The 20616-nt window shown below is 39.6% G+C and overlaps 1 protein-coding gene across 1 annotated transcript; it reads right to left on the bottom strand.

Annotated features, from left to right (window-relative positions):
• Positions 1–18213: 18213 nt before the first annotated feature.
• LOC135712053 (uncharacterized) lies at positions 18214–20380 on the bottom strand. The gene is made up of 2 exons (XM_065235031.1): positions 20211–20380; positions 18214–19781 (listed from the first exon to the last, which is right to left on the bottom strand). The coding sequence occupies exons 1-2, from the start codon at positions 20337–20339 to the stop codon at positions 18279–18281; spliced, it is 1632 nt and encodes a 543-aa protein (XP_065091103.1). The 5' UTR covers positions 20340–20380; the 3' UTR covers positions 18214–18278.
• Between the last annotated feature and the right edge of the window lie 236 nt (positions 20381–20616).

Raw genomic sequence — 20616 nt, forward strand, 5'->3', positions numbered from 1 at the left:
CAGCTTCGTACACCTTAAATCAACCATTAATCAGCTTTTGTTCTTACTGTTCAGCTGGAATTTTTACTTGAGTTGTTATGCATCAAATTGATACCTGGGGTGTCTTTTACCATGAATACAATTTTCCAGTAAGTTAGTTTTTTTGTTCATAGCTTAGAAACGGCATGAACATCCAATTTGAAACGTTCATCAGTAAAAGATATTTTTTCTAAGCATAAAAAAAATAGTTGGAAAATTGATTTTTTTTTCAAATTACAGGTTATATGAATTACTGAGATAATTTACTTATCATTTTAAAACATTTGCTCTACGATGCTTGGTTTGTGAGTTATGAGTTTTAAAAGTAGGTACCTTAATGCACCGAATACCAGACAGTTTTTTAATCCGGACGTTCCATTTTTAATTAAATTTGTGACTCACTTGGCAACATAATAATTATGTTAGATTAACATGAACGATACTATAGGATCCAAATAAAATTTTCGTAACATTTGAATCGTATTTGGGCTTATTAATAAACTTTTTAAAGTTTTCGGATTTTCGGACCTAGTGTCCGGATTTTGGTGCATTACAGTACGTGATGTCCGGGAAGATCCGAAAACTTTTCCGGGAAAATTTACCACTCCATTTTTTTTAATTTTTATTTAATTAATATGATTATAAACTCTATCTGTGGGTGAAATTTCATAGCATTCTGAGAACCTTCGGCCGATTTTGTCCGTTAATAAAAAAAAATCCCCATTACTCAGATTCTAAGGTCACATATGTATTTCTTTATAAGGTCAGTGGAAATCGCAAATCCAAATCATGTGAATTTCTAATACATTTTATGACTTTTCTAGCTGATGTTCGGTGATTCCGAATGGCCAATAGACCAAATGCTCATTAGGCCGAATGGTTTCCAGCTTACTTAAACAAAAATAAATTTTGACGAGCTTCCTTACACAGTTACGTTCGTAAGATTATCAACACTTTTATATTTTTTCGGAGTAGAAAACTGTTTGAAGGGTCTTGAACTGCGGTGAACTCAAGTTTGGAAATCAATTCAAAAGCAATGGTTTGAAGTATTTTTCCTTCTTTAAAACATGAGCAGTTTTTTAAAGTTTTACTGGTTTCGTGATTTTTGGAAACACGAATAAAATATGCATTTACATTAATTTTCATTCTTTTAAAAACTGCGGTTTCTTTTCTTCCAATCTATTTCAATCACGGTGAATGTGAAGTGATTTCCATTTGATTTGTACGGCAATCATGGCCATTATTATGACTATCTCTTTTTTATCACCGTGTAGTGACACCTGTAATAAGGCCCTTTTTTCGTTATTGAAGACATTTTCAGGTATCAATATGATAAGAAATCATAATGAAACATTTTTGGTGATTTTCGGCACCATGAACATAATATTCAATCACATTATCTTTCCTTTTTTAAAAGTTGATCATTATTTTCTTACACCAATCTATTACACGCAAACTGTTTACGTGGGCTAAGAATTTCTATAGTATAGTAGTTAAATATGAACTACCTGTTTTTATCCTACTATTATTTGCAGCTTATTCTCGTTTTCAGACTAGCAAATGTTCTTCGCAAGTGTTAGGATTTTTTTTAAATTAGGCCTAATGACCTTTGGGCTTAAATACCATCCGGCCTTAGGACCTATCGGCCTAATGACCCATAATCTTTCTAACTGAATCAGGATTCAACGAACAAAATAGAGTGGTTAGTAAACAATGATTGATCATATTAGACAAGCAATTCTTACTCTCTGGTGGGCTTGGATAATATTCGCGGGTGCCCGAGCAAAAAGTGGTAGTGTTGTTCGGCAATGTAAAATTAAAGAAATGATTTTTCGACCTACCTTGCCATAAAATTTTTGGCTGCAAATGTGGTCTACTTTCACCTTCTTTCGGGTGTAACACAAATTACCAGTCCTCCTGTAAATCTCCTCCTCGAGATTACCATTCAAGAATACGGTCTTGAGCAATACGATGCTTTATAGTCATGCCTTTTTTTGCCGCAACTGCCATCAACGTCCGGAAAGTTGTTTGCGGTACAGCTGGAGCAAACACCTCATCGTAGTCGGATCGGTACTGTTGACTGAAACCTTGTGCAACGAGACGAGCCTTGAACCGGATATCTTCTTCGTTGAGCCTTCGCTTGATATTGTATACCCACTTGCAGCCCACAGCTTTCCGACCTGCCTCAAACCACCTTCTTCCAGTTTTCTGTGTACGATGAGTTCATCGCATCCTTCATTATCGATCGTTAGCCGCCATTGTGTTGCTCGATTTCATTGCCAAACTCTGCTTGAAACCATCTTCAGCATCACTGAACACGTCAAAATGGCTTGAATCGTCTGGGCTTGGCTGGGAGATTGTTTTGCGGGAAGACCTTAGCATTGAACATGAAAATCATTGTACTTGCCTGAAAGTACGTGCTCCCTTCCGCTGCGTATCAACACCTGTGACCGAGGCGGATCTGAAGATTGTCTTCAGAACCAGCTAGCTCATATTCGTTCGCAGCATAATCGTTTCCTGGAATTGTGGGATCCTCTGGAGCTAGAACATTCTCAAGATCCACCAGAACCATCGTTCGTTGCTACTCGAAAGCATGCACCAGCACAGCTCTGCCTTTCATGAAGCTCTTCGAAATAGGATTATATAGACGATATCGTTTCGTATCCTCCTCAAATCCAGTTGACACGCACGGTTTCGATTTCGGATCCCATCTTCGTTGTTGTTGCTTTGGTACTTGCACCATTGCCACTCCAGGCAACTTCAGGAGTTAAACCATGACCACGCGCGGGAGACCGGTTCACGAGTTAAACCTCCGCAACAGGAACAGGAATTGACCTAATCCGTCACATTTAAAGAATCACTTAAAAAAAAATGTAATACAGTAATACTCCTCCGCAGCAGCGCCGGTGTTGTAATGGTGAGCGTGATTGCCTCTCACTGCAAAGGGTCTGGGTTCAATTCCAGTTGGCATCATCGGGGTTTTCTGAGGCATAACATCTCTGATCACGCCTTCCTTTGGATGGGAAGTAAAGTCATTGGTCCCCGGTCCATGAGTTGATGGGTCGATAGGTAGGGTCCAGGTAAGTTCTCTGGCGTCGGTAGCATTGGTACGCACGGAAAACATGATCGACGGAAAACAATTCAAGGAAAAAAATACCGCGCATCAGAGTTTTATCTTTCAATAATTCCAACCGTAATTCCAAATGTCTTTCATTCATCTTCAATGTAGATGTCTGGTGCAATAATACCACGGAAAAAGTGCATGGGTTTCGTAGAACATTAGAAAAGATTTTCAAAAAGGGGGCTAACAAAATCGTGTCACTACTGTATTGATGTACTTTAAATGATACTATTTTATTATATTATATTGCGTTTTTCAAAACTTAATGCTCATTAGCATATTTGCAAGCTATCTTTATATATTTGGATCGAAATGAGTTGACTGGAATTGATTTTCCATCGAAATTTTTGACAACCCATCACGTTTAATAAAGTAGCCTGAATCCATACTTCATTTGTTTGACGACTGAAAAAACATCCATCCACCGACACAAACCACAGGGTCTCTCTCACAGCTTTCCTATGCTTCATATCGTTTCCGGAGAAGCTGGAGCAAAAAAAAACAGACAAGACATCCATCTTTATAAATAAAGTGGCTCTACTTGTCGCTGTCAGGCCGCAGTTCTGTGTTCTATGCTCACAAACTCAACAACCCACACAAGCACACAACACGGTCGGCTGATACGGAGCTGTCATGATGACATATTTCTCCTCCACTCTAGGCCAACATGTCACACCGCATATGCAGCCAGCGTGTCTTCCATCACTCGCTGATGAGCCCTGCGGGCGTGGAATCACAACATGATGAGGTGAAAGGCATCCTTCCATGTACCTACCTAGTACATGTGACTTCCCTTCCGAAGACCCCAAATCAATAACCCTCTTACTCAGATCCTCTCGCCCCGGTTCGGAGGTGGTTGATTGATTACCGGGAAAAGTCTAACCTAAAGTGCCGAAACCCCACATCTCGTCATGTTCTTGGGGGAAATGGAGAAGGGGTTGGTGTGAGTGGCGGAAAATAGCACGTGTCATCCCAAAACGTGCTAAATACCGGGAAGCAGCCAAAGTCAGGCATAATGTTTTCTTCGACGTCGATGTGCGGAAAAGTGAGACGCTTTTGCCCTTATGTGAGAAATCCATCTCGCAAAGTACCGGGAAGCAAACGAATTCGAGCTAAATCGATTCTGGGAAGAGCTGGCAAAAAATCTGATGATGAAATCAGGAAAGAACGCATTTATCTGAATGGCTGGTATATCATTTGCGCTAATGAGGAGCTGCGCTGGAAGCCAGTACGTGATGTTTGAATTTGTGGATTTAATTTAAGGGTTTTATTTCCAAGATGTAATCTGTGGGTGTGTTGACACGACGTTGTGCGACATTGTGATTTGAGGTTTATTCGAAGGATTTTTAAAATTTAACAATGGATGAGTGTGAACGCTCAGGAATCATGAAATCGCTGATTGTAACTCTCTGAAAGCGAAATTGATAAACACATAGTTTTCAACTTCTTATTGTATCTGAGAAGTACAAAATTTCTTATGATTTCCATAATTAAAAAAAAATAATTGCGTGGAAGCAACCCTGTATAAAAGCAATGATTTTCCACATACAGATTTAACGTTTACAAGTTGTTTTTAAGTTAACAATCGAGCCTTCTCACAGCCAACTACCCTGTAATATGATGATCACAACTATGAAATGCGGGTGGATCGAGGAAGTTCCGATGATGGACGTCTTCGTTCAGGTATGTATGTGTTGAGTTCCGCAGCAGCACCGATGGTGCAGTGGTAAGCGTGATTACCTCTCACACCAACAGGCCTAGCGATGGTGATTACCTCTCATCCCAGTCGGCGCCGCCGGGATGTTCTGAGGCATAAAATCTCTGATCACGCCTTCCTTCGGAAGGGAAGTAAAGCCGTTGTTCCCCGATTCATGAGTTTATGGGTCGATATGTAGGGTCCAGGTGTGGGAGCTGCCTCCCTGGCGTCCGTAGCATTGGTGCTCAGCACGGAAAACAGAGATCGAAGCAAAACAAATCAAGGTGTTGAGTTCCGCATGAATAGCAGAAGCATCTATCTTTGTTACAAGAACTGCTTGCAAATTAGGTATCTATTTCTCCTAAGAGAAATAGATATATGTTCGTACGGTGGTACATTTATATTATCACGCCATAGCGGATGCCGAAGAGCTATAAACGTAAGAAATTTCTTTGAACCGCTTCAATACGGCGCACTCAAACTCTATTTTATGGACACCACACAACTGCAGCAGATTCCAAATATAGATAGGACCAATGCACAGCACAGATAGTTTAGGCACAGTGGGTAACGGAATACGTAAAGATTAATCCAAGCTGCTTGTTTGCTTTCGAAATTCAAGCTGCGAACGAAACCTTTGATTGGAATCTAAAATTACACCAACATTTCACTGAACTGTCTTTCCATTGGTAATAGAAAACTTTGAGAAACTTCTCGACAGAAATTCTCAAACAAGATTCATGAGTTTGTACCATGAGTACATGACGCTGGAGGTTGGTCCTTCTTCATTAATTTCCAATCATGGTTGCTTTCAATCCTTCTATAGTTCCTCTGTGAATTTTGATCTGACTATGATGCAAGATATCCATGGAATACCAGATCACCATCGGTCGATGGTTGTTCCCTCAATTTTTGCAATCAAGCACCACCATGTAAGTAACGATAAAAGCTTTTTCGCAGATGGGTCAACCATAAATGCTCAATTACGGGTAATAAGAAAGCGGACTCATTGGCTAAGGTGGGTGCTATGGTAGGCGATATTTTTGAGCGACAAATTACCTTCAACGATTTTTTCTCCATTGCTCGTCAGCAAGTCCTCTTAAGTTGGCAACAAAAATGGAATGATGGTGATTTGAGAAGATGGTTACCATATATACTATTCTCCCACAGGTGTAGAACAAACCGTTGTGCAAAGGGTTGAACATGGGCCACGACTTTATACGCCTTATGTCCAATCATTGTTCGTTAGACTCCCATTTCTATCGAATTGGAATCTCAGGCAGCAATTTTGTGCTTTTGGCATGTTCATAGCAAAAACAATAAAATTTCTGATCAAAGCACACTACTAAAATCTGGCTCCGTGTTTGCGAGAAATATTTAAGTAAGGCATGAACCTGCAGGCAAAAGTTATGAATTGGTTCGTGTCTGATCTATTCTGGACAAATTATTTTTATCTAGATCAAAAAATCCTATGGTTTTGACAGTTCGGATCACTGTACATTTAAAACGGCCGTTTACGATTTTCGGGCATAAGTCAGAATTAAGTGTCATGTCGGTTTGTCGGTGGTGGTAATCATGATATCGAGCATGTTGTTTTGTCATGTACCTTACGCCGTGTTGCCAGATCTGAGTTATCCACATCCCTCAGGGCCCGAAGCAAAAAACCCGCGATACCCGTTAGAGATGTCTTGGCGAGTCGATATCTCGACTATTTGAATTTAATTTATGTATTTTAAAAAGGATAAATCTGAGGATTTAGTAGTTGGTGTTCTCCCAACTTGTTAGCTGCAATCGGTGTACCCTCACGTCTGTCTTTTTCATATGTATGTCGCTTAGTTCGAGATCAAGAGCTCATTGCTCTCCAAACCTTGTGTTCTCAATCCCTACCCTTCCATACATCTGTTGCAATTGGTTACCCTTAACCTCGAGATAACCGCAAGTAATTGGCCCCCGCTTTACTAACGTTTTTTTAAAGTAATTTTGTGATCTAAGCAATGAATATCGGCTCCGCAAAGCTACAACAAATGTCAGCTGACACATTGAAGTCGAACACACCAAAAAAGTTGTTGAACTGCCGGCTGATTGCTCGAATTGGCTCATGTAGTGCAGAATCATAATATATAGCGCAGAAAGTCACGTTGACGAAGAGGTCTCTCGGTAGCATACAGATTTAGCTGTGCTAGCAATGTAGGATAGTCGATGTCACTCGTGAGCATCTTTCCAGCGAACATAGCTTGAACGACCATCCGTCTCACCTCTAACGGTTCAATGCTCAGGAAACGGCAGCGCTCCTCGTACGGTGGCAGATTCGTTGATTCACGCCAGTTGAGAAAACGAAGAGCGTATCTTACAAACTGTCGTTGAACGGATTCAATTCTGGCGATCCAGTTGGCTTGGAAAGGGCATCAAACATCAGAATTTGATTCCAATGGAGACCGGACGAGTGAGCAGTAAAGTAACCTGAGGCATAGCGGATCACGGAACTCGTAGGTTGATCCATATCGATGTAATTTTTGCAGCACGTGAGCATCATTTAAATAATCTCGAATAGTTTTGAACAGGCACACAGGGTTGTCGTCGTCGTGTTTGTGCGTTGAGGTTGTGTTTCAGAAATCCTATCGAAGTGTGCCGTGGCCGCTATTAGACACGTTCGTTTTCGGATGCTGGAGTTGTCGGTTCCGGTTTCGACGTTAGTAGTGAGTTGATTCGGCCGGTGAGGAGCTGGCTGTGCGTCTTCCATATTGTGTACTGGTGAACTGAAGTCGTTGTGTCGCAAGTGATTGGTGATGGAAAGTGGACGCAGTCCTTTTTTTTCTCTGAGAGATCCCTCTAGTTAGAGCAGCTAGAGTGTGTTTCGTGGTTAATGATGGCGATATTAACCCCCCCCCCCCTCCTCCCTCATTTCATCATGTTTTTCCTATACCTGATGCGAGGCTTGTCACAAAATCGTAAACCAGACTGGGAATTTAACCCACCTCCTCCGATTTTGTAATACCGTGCCTTAACTGACTAGGTTAAGGTCCGTAACTCAATTGCAAGAGTTGACTTTTTTTTAAAAACCTTTCCATACTAAATACTATTTTCATGGTTCTAGATTTATTTATTTATTTATTTCGTCAACCAACGTAGACTAGTACAATTAATACAGTTTTGTTTTCTTAAATATATATTTATATAAAAAAGTAGTGTCAGTTTTCTTGTCTTTTCTTTTATGAGTTGTTATTTCTTATGGAATAAAAATATTGCTTTAGTTTATGCCGAGACATTGTAAAGTCAATGGTTTCGCAGTGTTTATTGTAAGAGGCCATCATGCGGTTTAATGGCCCATATTTTGCATAATTTGTGCGATGATGTTTTATGGCAAATAAATTTCGATTTCGGAGTTGCCGAGTTGCATGGAAGTTTAATTTTGATAAAAGTTCTGTTGAGTCAATTCGCTGCGAAACGATATCATTTACAAATGAAACCATTGCACATTCACGACGCTCTTTTAATGTTTGTATGTTTATAAGCATGCAGCGTGCTTCATATGATGGAAGAGGAAATGAAGTCCAACCTAATTTACGAAGAGCGTATAATAGAAATTGTTTTTGTACTGATTCTAATCTTTCTTCGTGCGTGATTGAAAATGGAGACCATACAATACTGCAATATTCCAGTATTGACCTCACATAGGCAATATATAGTGTTTTAATTGTGTAAGGGTCCTGAAAGTTATAGCAAAAGCGCTTGATAAAGCCTAGCATGTTATTTGCCCTGTGAATAATTGTATTGTAATGGTCTATGAAAGTTAGCTTAGAGTCTAAGATAATTCCTAAATCCCTAACTCTTTCACATTTGTCTACAGTTTGATTTCCTAATGCAATTGAAATATTTGAAGTTGTTCTTTTTCTACTAAATGATATTAAGTTACATTTTTTACATTCAATTCTAGTAGACTTTTTTTGCACCATATGTAGAATATGTGTATTTCATTCCGGAATATATTGATGTCTTCTTCATTTCTTACTTCCAAAAAGAGCTTCATGTCGTCGGCATAAATAAGCAATTTAAGTTTTTTGAGAATGTAAGATACGTCGTTTACGTATAGAATAAAAAAGAGAGGTCCCAAATGAGAGCCTTGGGGGACGCCTGAAGTGACTTGAATTGGGCTCGATTTCTTTCCGTTGAATTTAATTATTTGTTGGCGGTTAGTTAAATATGATTCAAGCCATTTCAGGAGCCCTGACTTAATTCCAATTTTTTGCAGTTTAAAGAGTAACATTGGTATGTCAATGCGGTCAAATGCCTTGCTAAAGTCTGTATAGAGAGCTTCTACGTGGTTTCCATTATCCATTGCATTCAATGAATAGTCTATAAATTCAAGTAAGTTGGTCGAGGTCGAACGACCCTTGAAAAAGCCGTGTTGCATGTCAGTAATTCTATTTTTGATTTGGAGAAATAATTTTTCGTTGATAATTGACTCGAAAAGCTTAGGAATGCAAGAGATAATGGCTATACCACGATAATTACGTACGTCAGATTTTCGACCAGATTTAAAGATAGGTACTAGAAATGAGCTTTTCCAAATTTTAGGGAAGGTTCCGGATTCTAGGGACATATTAAAAAGCCAAAACAATGGAGCAGTGAGTTCCATTGCTAGACATTTAATAAATACTGGAGGAATTCCGTCAGGTCCAGGACCTTTTGAGGCATTTAAATTTTTTAAAGCCTGCAAAATGTCCTGCACTTGAAGTTGATTGAGGCCAATGTCCCTTGAAAATTCTGGATAAAATGCAAAATAATCGCGGTCACGATCTTCTTCAGAAAATGTCGTATAAATTTCTTGAAAAAATTTTGCGAATAGATTACAGTTTTTTTCCGAACTATCACCGACATTTTCGTCTAGATGCATTATTGAAGGAAAATTGTCAGATTTTAATTTCGTTTTTACGTAATTAAAGAAGTTCTTCGGACAGGACTTTATTTCACGTTCAGTTTTTGCATTATATTCTTCAAATGCAGTACTGATAGCTAAATTCAGTTGATCGCATAGATCCAAATAAATTAATAAATTATTACTACTATTGTGTTTTTTATAAATTTTATGTGCTTTTTGCTTCCGATTTTTCAAGTTTTTTATTTGTCTGTTAAACCAGACTGGATTTTGTGTGTTTCTGTTACGTCTTTTTTTCTTCAAAGGTATTTCTTCCGAAATTATTTCTGTTAAAATTTTGTAGAACACGTCTATACCAATTTCGACATTTCCTACATTCCTTAAAATTAATTGCCAATTGACACTGTTTAATTTAAATTTTATTTTTTCGTAGTCTGCTAATTTGTATTCAAAGACTTCTTCGTATTCGCAGTCGTTGGGTCTTTGGTTTTCATGCATAAATAAAGAATATTCGATTGCTGTGTGAAACGCTTCATTTTTCCACAGTGGATTTAATGATTCGGTCACACAGAAATCTTCATAAATATTCGTTAGTAAAAAGTCCAAATAGCAATTTTGTTGGTTTTTGATGTGGTTAATTTGGTTCAGTCCTAAATTAGCAGTTTTGTCAAAAATGAACTGCAATGTTTCATTATCCCCAACGACTGGGAGTAAGATACATTCATTTTCAGAGTCCAGAATGAAGTCAGCATGGCGTTGATTAAAGTCTCCATAGATGTGAACTTTAACCTCAGGAGGAAGGTCAGATAGAATTTGTTCAGCACTTTGGAAGAAGGCTTCATAAGTGCTTTTATGAGCATGGTCTGGTGGAAAATACACTGAGGCGAACACGTGCGTTTCACCGGCTATGTGTGATTTCACCCAAATATGCTCAAATTCTGTAAATTTTGGTGTAAAGATAATTTCTGAGTTAAAATTGGCCGAAAGAGCTATAAGAACTCCACCACCTGACTTCTTCTGTGTTGCATGAAAATTTCTGTCGTCTCTGAATACATTAAAGGCATTTCCAAAGATTTCTTCACTTTTTACGCTTTCGTCCCAGCTTGTTTCAGTTGCCAGAATGACCGAAAAGGATGAGCATAATAAATGTTGATAAATTTCCTTCATTTTAGCTGGGCTTTTCATGCGATTGAAATTTTGACAGTAAATCAAAATTTCAGTCGCATTCTGTCTGTGTGAAGAAATTGTTGGAAATACGTCGGTTGATAAAGTATGGTCATTGTTATTATTAGTTACCTCAGTCTCATGCCGAGCATCGTTATATAGAAATAATGAGTCTTCCTCAAGGTGCGTCAGCGGCGTTGAAAATTTACAGGATTGTAAAATTTGAGGGCGGCCTCCCTAGTAGATTGTAGCCGTTGCGTGCGTTCACTGGACAGGAATGTACGGTAGGATTGCAGGTCTGCCAAGGCGTCGTTTCGAGTAATTCCAAGTTCTTCATGGACGTCCAGGAAAATTTCGTGCAGGAGATTTCTGTCTTTTGGTAGTCCTTCAGCTGCTAGCATTAGAATAGCACTGGTTTTGGTGATTCCGCGAATACATGTTGATGATGGCTGGTCATGCAGGAAGGAGAGGTAGGTCCGAACAATGTCCATAATTTTCGGGTCCCTTAGACGCGCCTTCAGGAAGCGTTGGTCGCCAGTTACGGACTGTTCAGTAAGTCTCACTATTGGCGGACGCATGGGGTCCAGAAGAGGAGGGTGTTCTCGCTCAGTTGGTTTTTCAGTTCGATAAGGGTTAATAGTTTCCCCTTTTTCGAAATTAATGAAATTTAGTCCGCTTTCTTTGGGTGGCCGAGAAAATTGTATTCGTGCAGCAGCCAAAAGTTCTTTATCCAAAGGTAATGCAGTGCTGTTGTAGAGATGGCTGCTTCGGGTCCTGTTGTTGTTGATGTTGTTGTTATTGCTGTTGTTGTTGTTGTTGTTGTTGTAGTTGTAGTTGTTGTTGTTGCTGTTGTTGTTGATGTTGTTGTTTTTGTTGTTGTTGTTGTTGTTGTTGTTGTTGTTGTTGTTGTTGTTGTTGTTGTTGTTATTGCCAATAGTGTAGTTGTTACTGCCGCTGTTTTTGTTGGTATTGTTGTGGGGGTTGTTACCTGGTTTCTTTTCTCGTTTTTTGCGCCTAAGTCTGGCTTTTTCCTCGTTTTTTTCCTGGAGACGGCGGGAATGTTGCTTGGCGTCATATTCTGTCCAGTCACGCTTCCATACTTTTTTATTTCCCAAGATTCGCCAGCTGGGGGCTGGTTCGTCAATTGTGTAATTCTTGGAAATGATGACGGCTGGTGTTGAAAGAGATTTTGCCATTTCTTCTATGTGAGATTTTATTTCACATGCTAGAGTACTTTGGGAGTCCGCTAACTCATTCTTGAGTGTGGAAATTATTGCAGGTAGTTGGTTAATTGAGTGCGTTGTTGTTGTTGTTATTGCCGCTACTGCTGCTGTTGCCGCTGATTTGGCTGCCGCTTTTACAGCTGTGCAGGTGTCCGCCGAAGGTGTGTCCAGAATTGATGAAATTGCATTTTTCATTTCAACCGCAATAAGTTTGTTGCTGCTGGTGACGGTCGACATGCTACGCTTAATATTGTCAAGCATTTCTTCAATGTGTTCAAGCACTGCGTCATGCGTCGCACTGAGGTTTTTGAAGTTAGTAAGCAATTTGTGATTTGCTTCCAAAGTATTGCCAATGTTTTCTTTGATGCCATTCAATGTTGTAGACAGTTCCTTCAGATTAAGTTCATTTATGAACTTATCCTGGCAGTCTTGGCACAAAGGCAGCATGAAGGTCCGAAGAATGTCTTCATGATTTCGCTGTGCACCAACACAACCTGCGTGAAAGGATTCATGATGATGATGATGATGGTCCCACCTCTTACCCCTACAAAGGTTTGAGCTGGACGATTTATCTTTAAGATAATTAAATATGACATTTTAACCAGGTTGGCAAACAAAATCGAACTGGTTTCAGTTACAGATATAAATTCCCTCTAGAGTTTACAGTTGCTTCAAAGCGATATAAATGTGGAAAAGCTCAGGCGTCCACCTCTTAGTTCGCCTTTTTGTCCACCTAAACTATTCATAAGTATTACAAGCAATCAAGAGTTAATGAACAATCAACAAAGCATCCTATTACACTAGTAACCCCGCAATCTGATGCTATCATAATTTTCAGCAATGTCAGGAATGCTCACGAACCCCCAACGTTTGCCAGAAAACTTACTACTAACTCAAGGTATCTTTCAAATAAGCTTCAAAATTGCATTTTTTTATCAAATGGTAAATTCAGTCCTCTATATCCGTAATACGCGCGCGAGGCTCAAACCTTTGTAGACTACTATTTTTTTTTTACTACTACTATTAAATCAAATATCAAAAATCCATCATCACCATCGTGGCGAACAAAATAGTTTTTGCAGTGCTACAATAATTATTAAAAAGTCGTTATAACAGCTATCCATACAAAATAATCCGTTAAAAATAACTTCGTCAAGATACATAATTTGTCAATTCATAAAAAAAAAATCACTGGATAACCGTTCAAAAGACAGTTTTAACGTGTGAAATGCAATGTCTCTTAAATTCTGCTAATGTTGTTGAACGTTTAATGTGTCTAGGCATCGAATTGAAAACATTTATTCCTTTAAAAAATAATGAATTCTGTGAAGCACAAGTCAAGAAATGTGGTGTTCTTATTTCATCTGCGTTTCTAGTATTATATCTATGATAGTCACTTCCTCTTTCAATTCGATCACACAAATATCGAGGTAGCAAACCGTTAACTACTTTAAAAATGAACACCATAGTCAAATATACAATTCTTTGCTTCACCGACAACCATTGTAAGGCGTTTAGCATCAAAGTTGAGGAAGTGAATCTATTACATCTCAAAATCAAACGCATTATTTTATTCTGCAAGCGCTGTAATCTCGATATTTGTGTTGCATTGGACAGAAATAAAATGGATGGGCAAAAGTCTAGATGAGGAGAGATGATTGATTTGTATAGCTGTATTTTACTCGCAATAGTTAAATCGTTTTTCAATCGACATAGAATTCCATACTTCTTGGCAATTTTCTTGATGACATTGTCAATGTGAGAGTTGAACTTAAGTTTGTCATCAATAATCACGCCAAGATATTTAATCTCCTGAACGCGATCAATAGTCTCATCATCAATTACAACAGAGACGTTCTCATTTAATCGATTCCGCGAAATTATCATAAATTTAGTTTTACTTGTATTCAATTTTAACTGCTTACACTTCAACCATCTACTTAGATACTGCAAATCTTCATTCAAGTGTGAGACGGCAACTTCTAAATCTTTAGCTTCAATGAATAACACAGTATCATCTGCAAAAAGGTTAATGTCGCAAAACCGTAAAACACGTCGCAAGTCATTAATATACATAATAAATAAAAGGGGCCCTAATACACTTCCCTGGGGCACTCCAAGGTTATTCCCCACGGGATTGGAAACAGAATCATTAAAAACAGTCCGTTGAGTTCTGTCAGGCAAATAGCTTTCAAACCATTTATATGCAGTACTCGTAATTCCAAAGCGCTTGATTGTACTTAACAGTAAGGCCCTAGAAATTGTTTCAAAAGCGCGTTTCAGATCCAAAAAAAACAGCAGCAATCGTATCTTTACGCTCCAAGTTGTCTTTCCACTTTGCTAACACCAAATTCAATGCAGTTTCACAAGAATGACCTTCCCGATATCCCGATTGTTCTGGTATCAACAAAGAGTTGCTATTCAAATACTCCATATGGAAATTTTCTCTGACTTACTACAACAGCCAAGATTGAGATTTAGTAAACCTAGCTAAGATTTTCCTGGACTCGCATTAATTTCCAGATATCGTACTGTGTGAAACGCTTATGACTCTGGAAGAAACATTTTCTTATTCCTAGAATTGGAAAATTAGTTTAATTTTTCTACAGAGAATGACGTCCAACTTCAATAAAAAATCTTATGTAAACTTTTATAAAAACATCTGGTTACATGGCCATTACGTGGTGCTGGCATATTTTGATTTGCTCTAAAAAAAAAATCCATTCCAAATTCCACTCTCTGTTGTTTGAAGATAAACAGCTTTTATGTCTTGAGCAACTTTTTATAAAATTTTACGTTCAACATCTTTGCCTAAAACAGTAAACTTCTAGCGAGCGAAATAACAAAGTTTGCATTGCTGCACCATCTATGCGGCAAAAACTTGAACTATTTTAATCCACCAAATTATAGTACTTACTGATTCAAGACGTCAATTGAAAAACTTAATTGGATGTAATACCAGAGGGTTATTAAATTTTCCCAGCTAGATTTAATTCCTGGCCCACTGTGCACTGGAGGCACGTGTGATTTGAGCAACGCCAGTGCCATCAAGTTGTCAAAAAGGGTTTGTATGTTGGGCACTCGGCGTGGGCGGTGCTTTAGTGCAATGTGAATATTTACACATGCATGTATAGACATTTTGTTTGAGATTCAACGTCTGTTCTCGTAGACTGAATTATATTTTCTTCGATTTTTCTAATAATCAAGCAGGTTTTTGAGGAGAATCGAGTAACATTTTACTGCCAACTGGGATTGAACCAGGTGCACAGTGGTCCAGAATGCAGATTTAGGTGGAAGGATATGTTTTGAGCCTGCAATTGAAACTTTAGACTAAAAGTATCTTCTATACCCAAGTACGAGATGAACTAGCCTACGGCTAAAAATTTAAAAGATAAAGACTAAAAACAAAAAAAAATCTTCTATACCCGGTCGAACTCCACACGAATCTAGAGCCGCACTACCGTTCATACTGGCGACAACGCTCTGATGAGACAACGAAACCTCACCTCCAAGCTCCTCCCTTGATCCTATAATTCAACAATGTATCCCTCTAACCTCGAGTATTCGGGCCCAATTCCTACTAGACTTAGATATAAATGAATTTTGTAAAAAAAAAACAATGAACAATGAATTATTGGCTCCGTAAAGCTAACGCGATTGAGCGTTCCGTCTACGAAGTTGTTCCTTATTATGCGCAAATTTTTTCTACACAGAGCATGCCGATATCTTTTGCAGATTTTCTTTTAAAAATATGCCTTTTCAAATGTTAATATCTCTGGTTGGGGCAAACAAAAATTTTTTATTGGCATATGAAAGAACGTACGTTATTAAAAATAGCTCTAAAAAGTTCAATTTAAGAGATAAAAAGAGTTGCTTGAAATTAAAGTCTGGAACGCGCAAAAATTGGTCAATTTCAAATTGATGTATTTCTGTTAAAAATGCATAAAAAACCATAAATGCTGCATTTGAAAGTTGAGTGTATCTACAATGGTTGCTATGATGAGTTTTCACCGTTTGCTCTCCAGTTTTCAAAATAACGTCCAAGCAAGAGGAGCAGTGTGTCAAAATTTTGCTCTCGCAGCAAGAGAATCCGACGTTCTCACACGCCAAGTTGGCAAAATTGCTGGATGTGGCCAAATCGACCGTGACAAACGTTTTAAAAGTGTTTGGGTACCGTCTGTCGACCAGCAGGGAGCCTTGAATTGGCAGCAATCGTAATCCGGACGTGACAGCGACGACGAAGCAGGTGGCGGTGAAATATAAGCAGAATCCTAACCTCTTCATCCGGAACGTCGCTAGCAAGCTCAATGTCTCCCATACTACTGTGCAGCGGGCCAAGAAACGAGCCGGGTTGTCGACGTTTAAGAAGGTGAAGGTGGTGAACCGTGATTACAAACAAAACACGTCGGCAAAGCAGCGGTCCCGAAAGCTGTATACGAATCTGCTCACAAAGTTCGACTGTGTCGCCATGGACGACGAAACTTATGTGAAAGTGGATTTCAAGCAGCTTCCGGGAAGGTGGCTGAAATTTTCAAAACCATCAAACTATCGAAGTTCCCGAAAAAATATCTAGGCTGGCAGCTCACGTGTGGTCTAAAAAGCGGTATTTTCGTTACTACGGGAACCATCAGTCAAGAGATCTACGTCCAGGAGTGCCGGCTGCTACCATTCCTTAAGCAACATAATAGACCTGTGCTGTTCTGGACGGACTTGGCGAGCTGCAACTATGGGAAAAAAGGCAAACGAGTGGAACGATGCGAACAACGTGGTTGTGATACCCAAAGACCACAATCTTCCCAACAGCCCAGAGCTCCGCCCAATCGAACGGTATTGGACTTGGTCAAACGGAATCTCCAAAAAGCTAATCAATCCATGGAAATCTAACTGGCGTTCAGCGGCGAATAAGGTCGATGAGACCACTGTGCAAAATTTAATGGAAGAGGTTAAGCGGAACGCACGGCAGTTCGAATTTGGCAAACCAAAATAATAAACGAACATTTTTTTCGTTTAAATAGGGGAAATGACGGCTTCGGCATGACAGACTATTTTCGGTAACCCAAATTGAAACACTATTTTCACTGGATTTTCGTACGAAAACACTTCGCTGAATGCATGCCAACGATTCTTTATGCTTTCAGCTTCAATTTAACTATATTTTCACCACTGAGAAAAAGCAATCTAGCAAGGTTTTCTTGAAATGCAACACACGCAATACAAATTGTAGCTGATTTCGAGTTGCCGATAATAGAACAGCAGATTTACATGCAGTTCAAATGGAACGGTTGCCCAAGAAAAACTGGTTGCCGACAATACTTGCTCTCACTAGAGAAGATTGGAGCTTTGTAAAAGCGTTTTAAAACAGTTTTTAACAATTCTTTCGACTGAAATTGTTAGAGCAGCTGGCAGCAAAAGATTGTAAACAAACCAATACTGCATATGTGTGCGTTCCTTAGAGAAAAAGGCTATAGAAAGAAGGTCGCTGCTTAGGTTGCCGAGAATACGTAAATTCCCCTATATGAATTGAACTACCAAAAGAAAAATAGGAAGATTTTTGTGATATGAATTTTGACTGAAAGAAACGATTGTTTTGTCGACCAATTTAAGGGCGTTCCAGTCTTTAGTTCAGCTATAACTTTGATTTCAATGATAATAAGAACCATCCTAGAATTTATTGTCATAAAAATTAGGACCTAACTATAAGAAACACTTTGTAGAAGAGACTTTTAGTCTAAAGTTTCAATTCCCTGCTCAAAACATATCCTTCCACCTAAATCTGCATTCTGGACCACTGTGCAGTGCTGCGTTTTTGCGAATTTGAGCAAACGAAACCCACATTTGAGTCAGATTCAACGGCCGCTGTCGTTGCTGAGTGAGAGCAACGGTATTATTAATAAATCGTTGTTAGAATAATGACGGAAACAATCAAACTAAGGTTTTCAGACTGCCTAGTAGAGAAAGGTTCTAAAATCCTAATAAAAACGTTTCTGTGCACATTAACCGAATATATAGGCAGTTCATTGTGTAGATAATTACACTTTATTTTATGCAATTGCTATTTCCAGTACAGAAACATTCTTCTACTACTATCTACTAATAAACTCGATTGCACCTTGCATCTTATCATCTCCCCGGTACGACTCTCATAAATCACACAAGATAAAGGCTGGCTCGCAGTTCATCTTACAGCTTGGACTTTGTTATCATTTTTCGCAGCTCGCGTCTTAAAATCTTTCCACTGGCAGTCTTCGGTATCTCGGCAATTATTCGCACGCCACCGTGTAAATTCTTACTTTTAGATAAGTGGTCCGCCACCCAAGTCTTGACTTCCGCCTCACTCAACTCCATTCCCGGTTGAGCAACCACGAATGCCAGCGGCAGCTCTCCGTTAGCCTCATCCTTAATGCCAACTACTGCAGCATCCTTGATTTTCGGGTTTGTAAGCAGAACCGCTTCAACCTCAGCCGGTGCCACCTGGGAGCCCCGGTACTTGATCAGATCCTTAATCCGATCTACGATGTAAAAGTCCTCATCTTCATCAAAGTATCCCGTATCTCCGGTGTGCAACCAACCATCCTTATCGATAATCGATTGTGTTTCCTCGTCATTCTTCAGGTATCCCTTCATAATCATAGGCCCCTTGGCGCATATCTCGCCAATCTGGTTTGGACCCAGCGTTTTTCCCGTCTCCGGGTCTACAACCTTGACCCAGAACATCCGGTTAACCTTTCCAACGCTGCCCGCTTTCCCAATGTTTCTGGTCAAAACTCCAAGCGAAGTTTCACTCATTCCATAGCCAATACGAATCAGCATCAAATTGGGAAGTCGCTTGTGAACCATTTCCTCGATTTCCTTGCTCAAAGGAGCCGCTCCACAACTGATCGCTATCAATGAACTAAGATCGTACTTTTCCACAAGTGGATGCTTTGCCAGGAAGACTACCAACGGTGGGACCAGCGTCACGGTGGCAATTTTGTACTTTTCAATTGTAGACAGGAACAGATTAGGCTCAAATTTTGGAAGTGTAACGATTGAGCGTTTATTGCAGCAGGTATTGAGCAGGATCATGTAACCGTAGATATGGAAGTAAGGCAGCAGAGCGAGACTTAGGGCCGAAGGAGATATTGGCGAGAGCTTTAGATCGTCGCGAATGTAAGCCATTACGGCCATAATGTTGTAGTGGGTCAGTTGAACAGCTTTCGGCAGACCGGTGGTTCCCGAGGAGAGAACCATGAGGGCAACCTGGTCCTTCAAATTGACGGGTTGAGGAGTAAAGGATCGTGCGGTTTTTAGCTTGTTGCGATCGAACAGCTCTTTGAATAAGGCGACACGTTTATGAGGACGTTCTTTGGAACCGATCAACGTGATCATCTTAATCGATGGGATGGAGTCTGCCACGGAGAGAAGCGTTTTCACTGCAATTGAGGAAACAAAAATGGCTTTCGGTTGAGTCAGTTTGAGGACGTGTTCCAGCTCGGTAGGTGTGTAGGCAGGGTTCAGCAGAATTGGAATTGCGTTCATGTAGGTTGCGGCAAAGGCAACTAACGGCAATTCGATGCGGTTTTCACACATGATCGCAATCAGTGTGTTTTTCTTGATGCCGATTCGATGCAGGCGGTTCGCCAATCGGACGGATTGCTCAAGTAGGTCACTGTATGTGATGGATTCGTTGGTGAGGCCATCGATCTGCAAGAATGAGAGGGTGAGTGAGGGGCAATGCATTTCGTTAGTTGAAGTGTGTAGAGTGGATACTTAAAAGAGAGAGGTCATTAGGGTTCGAATTTTTATGCATTATGCAGTTGAACATTAATTCTAGATTCAGAATTATTGATATTATATGTTCAATACCTATCACTCAAAACCAAAGCAAGGCTGATATCAAAGTATATAGGGGAAATGGATGTAATGTCAGCCTAAATGCCCCTAATTTAGGCCCATACATAAATTCAGCAAGCGAAATTTTCAATAGCGACCAAAAATATCCATTAGTACCGTCCCAATGCCGCGATCATCTACATAAAATTAATAAATAGCAGATTTTTAGCGATGGTCCCATTCTTAGATCCATAGGCCAACATTAGAGCCATTTCCCCTACATAGAATATGAATACTCACACACGCAATATCGTCGCCATTCTCGCGCAACCGCTTGACGATAAGTTCTCCCAGCGAACGGCAACCAGATTCGACACTTTCTTCAGTTGATCCTCCGTAAAAAACATACTGTTCCTTATTGTTTGTCATTCTGCTGGAGGTGATACTGTGTCTGATACAGTTAAATTGGCACTAAATCAATTGATTAGCTTTGTTTGCTACAATTTGGCACGCTGATAAAGAAAGTTATCTAGTAACTTGCAAATGTTTTTCGTTACTAAAAAAATACACTGGCTATGGTTGCGCACTGCGCAGCGCTCTCACTGCTACTGGCTGGCTGATTGACTAGAATACGATTGTATGTAGTGGGTATAAACAGAGATAACCGGCTAGCATTGACGCGGTTGTTTTAAGTCTCTCACTTCAA

This window comes from Ochlerotatus camptorhynchus, unplaced genomic scaffold, assembly GCF_037179485.1.
Source record: "Ochlerotatus camptorhynchus isolate MF236.1 unplaced genomic scaffold, CSIRO-AGI_Acam_v1.1 ptg000457l, whole genome shotgun sequence".
In the NCBI taxonomy this organism is placed as follows: domain Eukaryota; kingdom Metazoa; phylum Arthropoda; class Insecta; order Diptera; family Culicidae; genus Ochlerotatus; species Ochlerotatus camptorhynchus.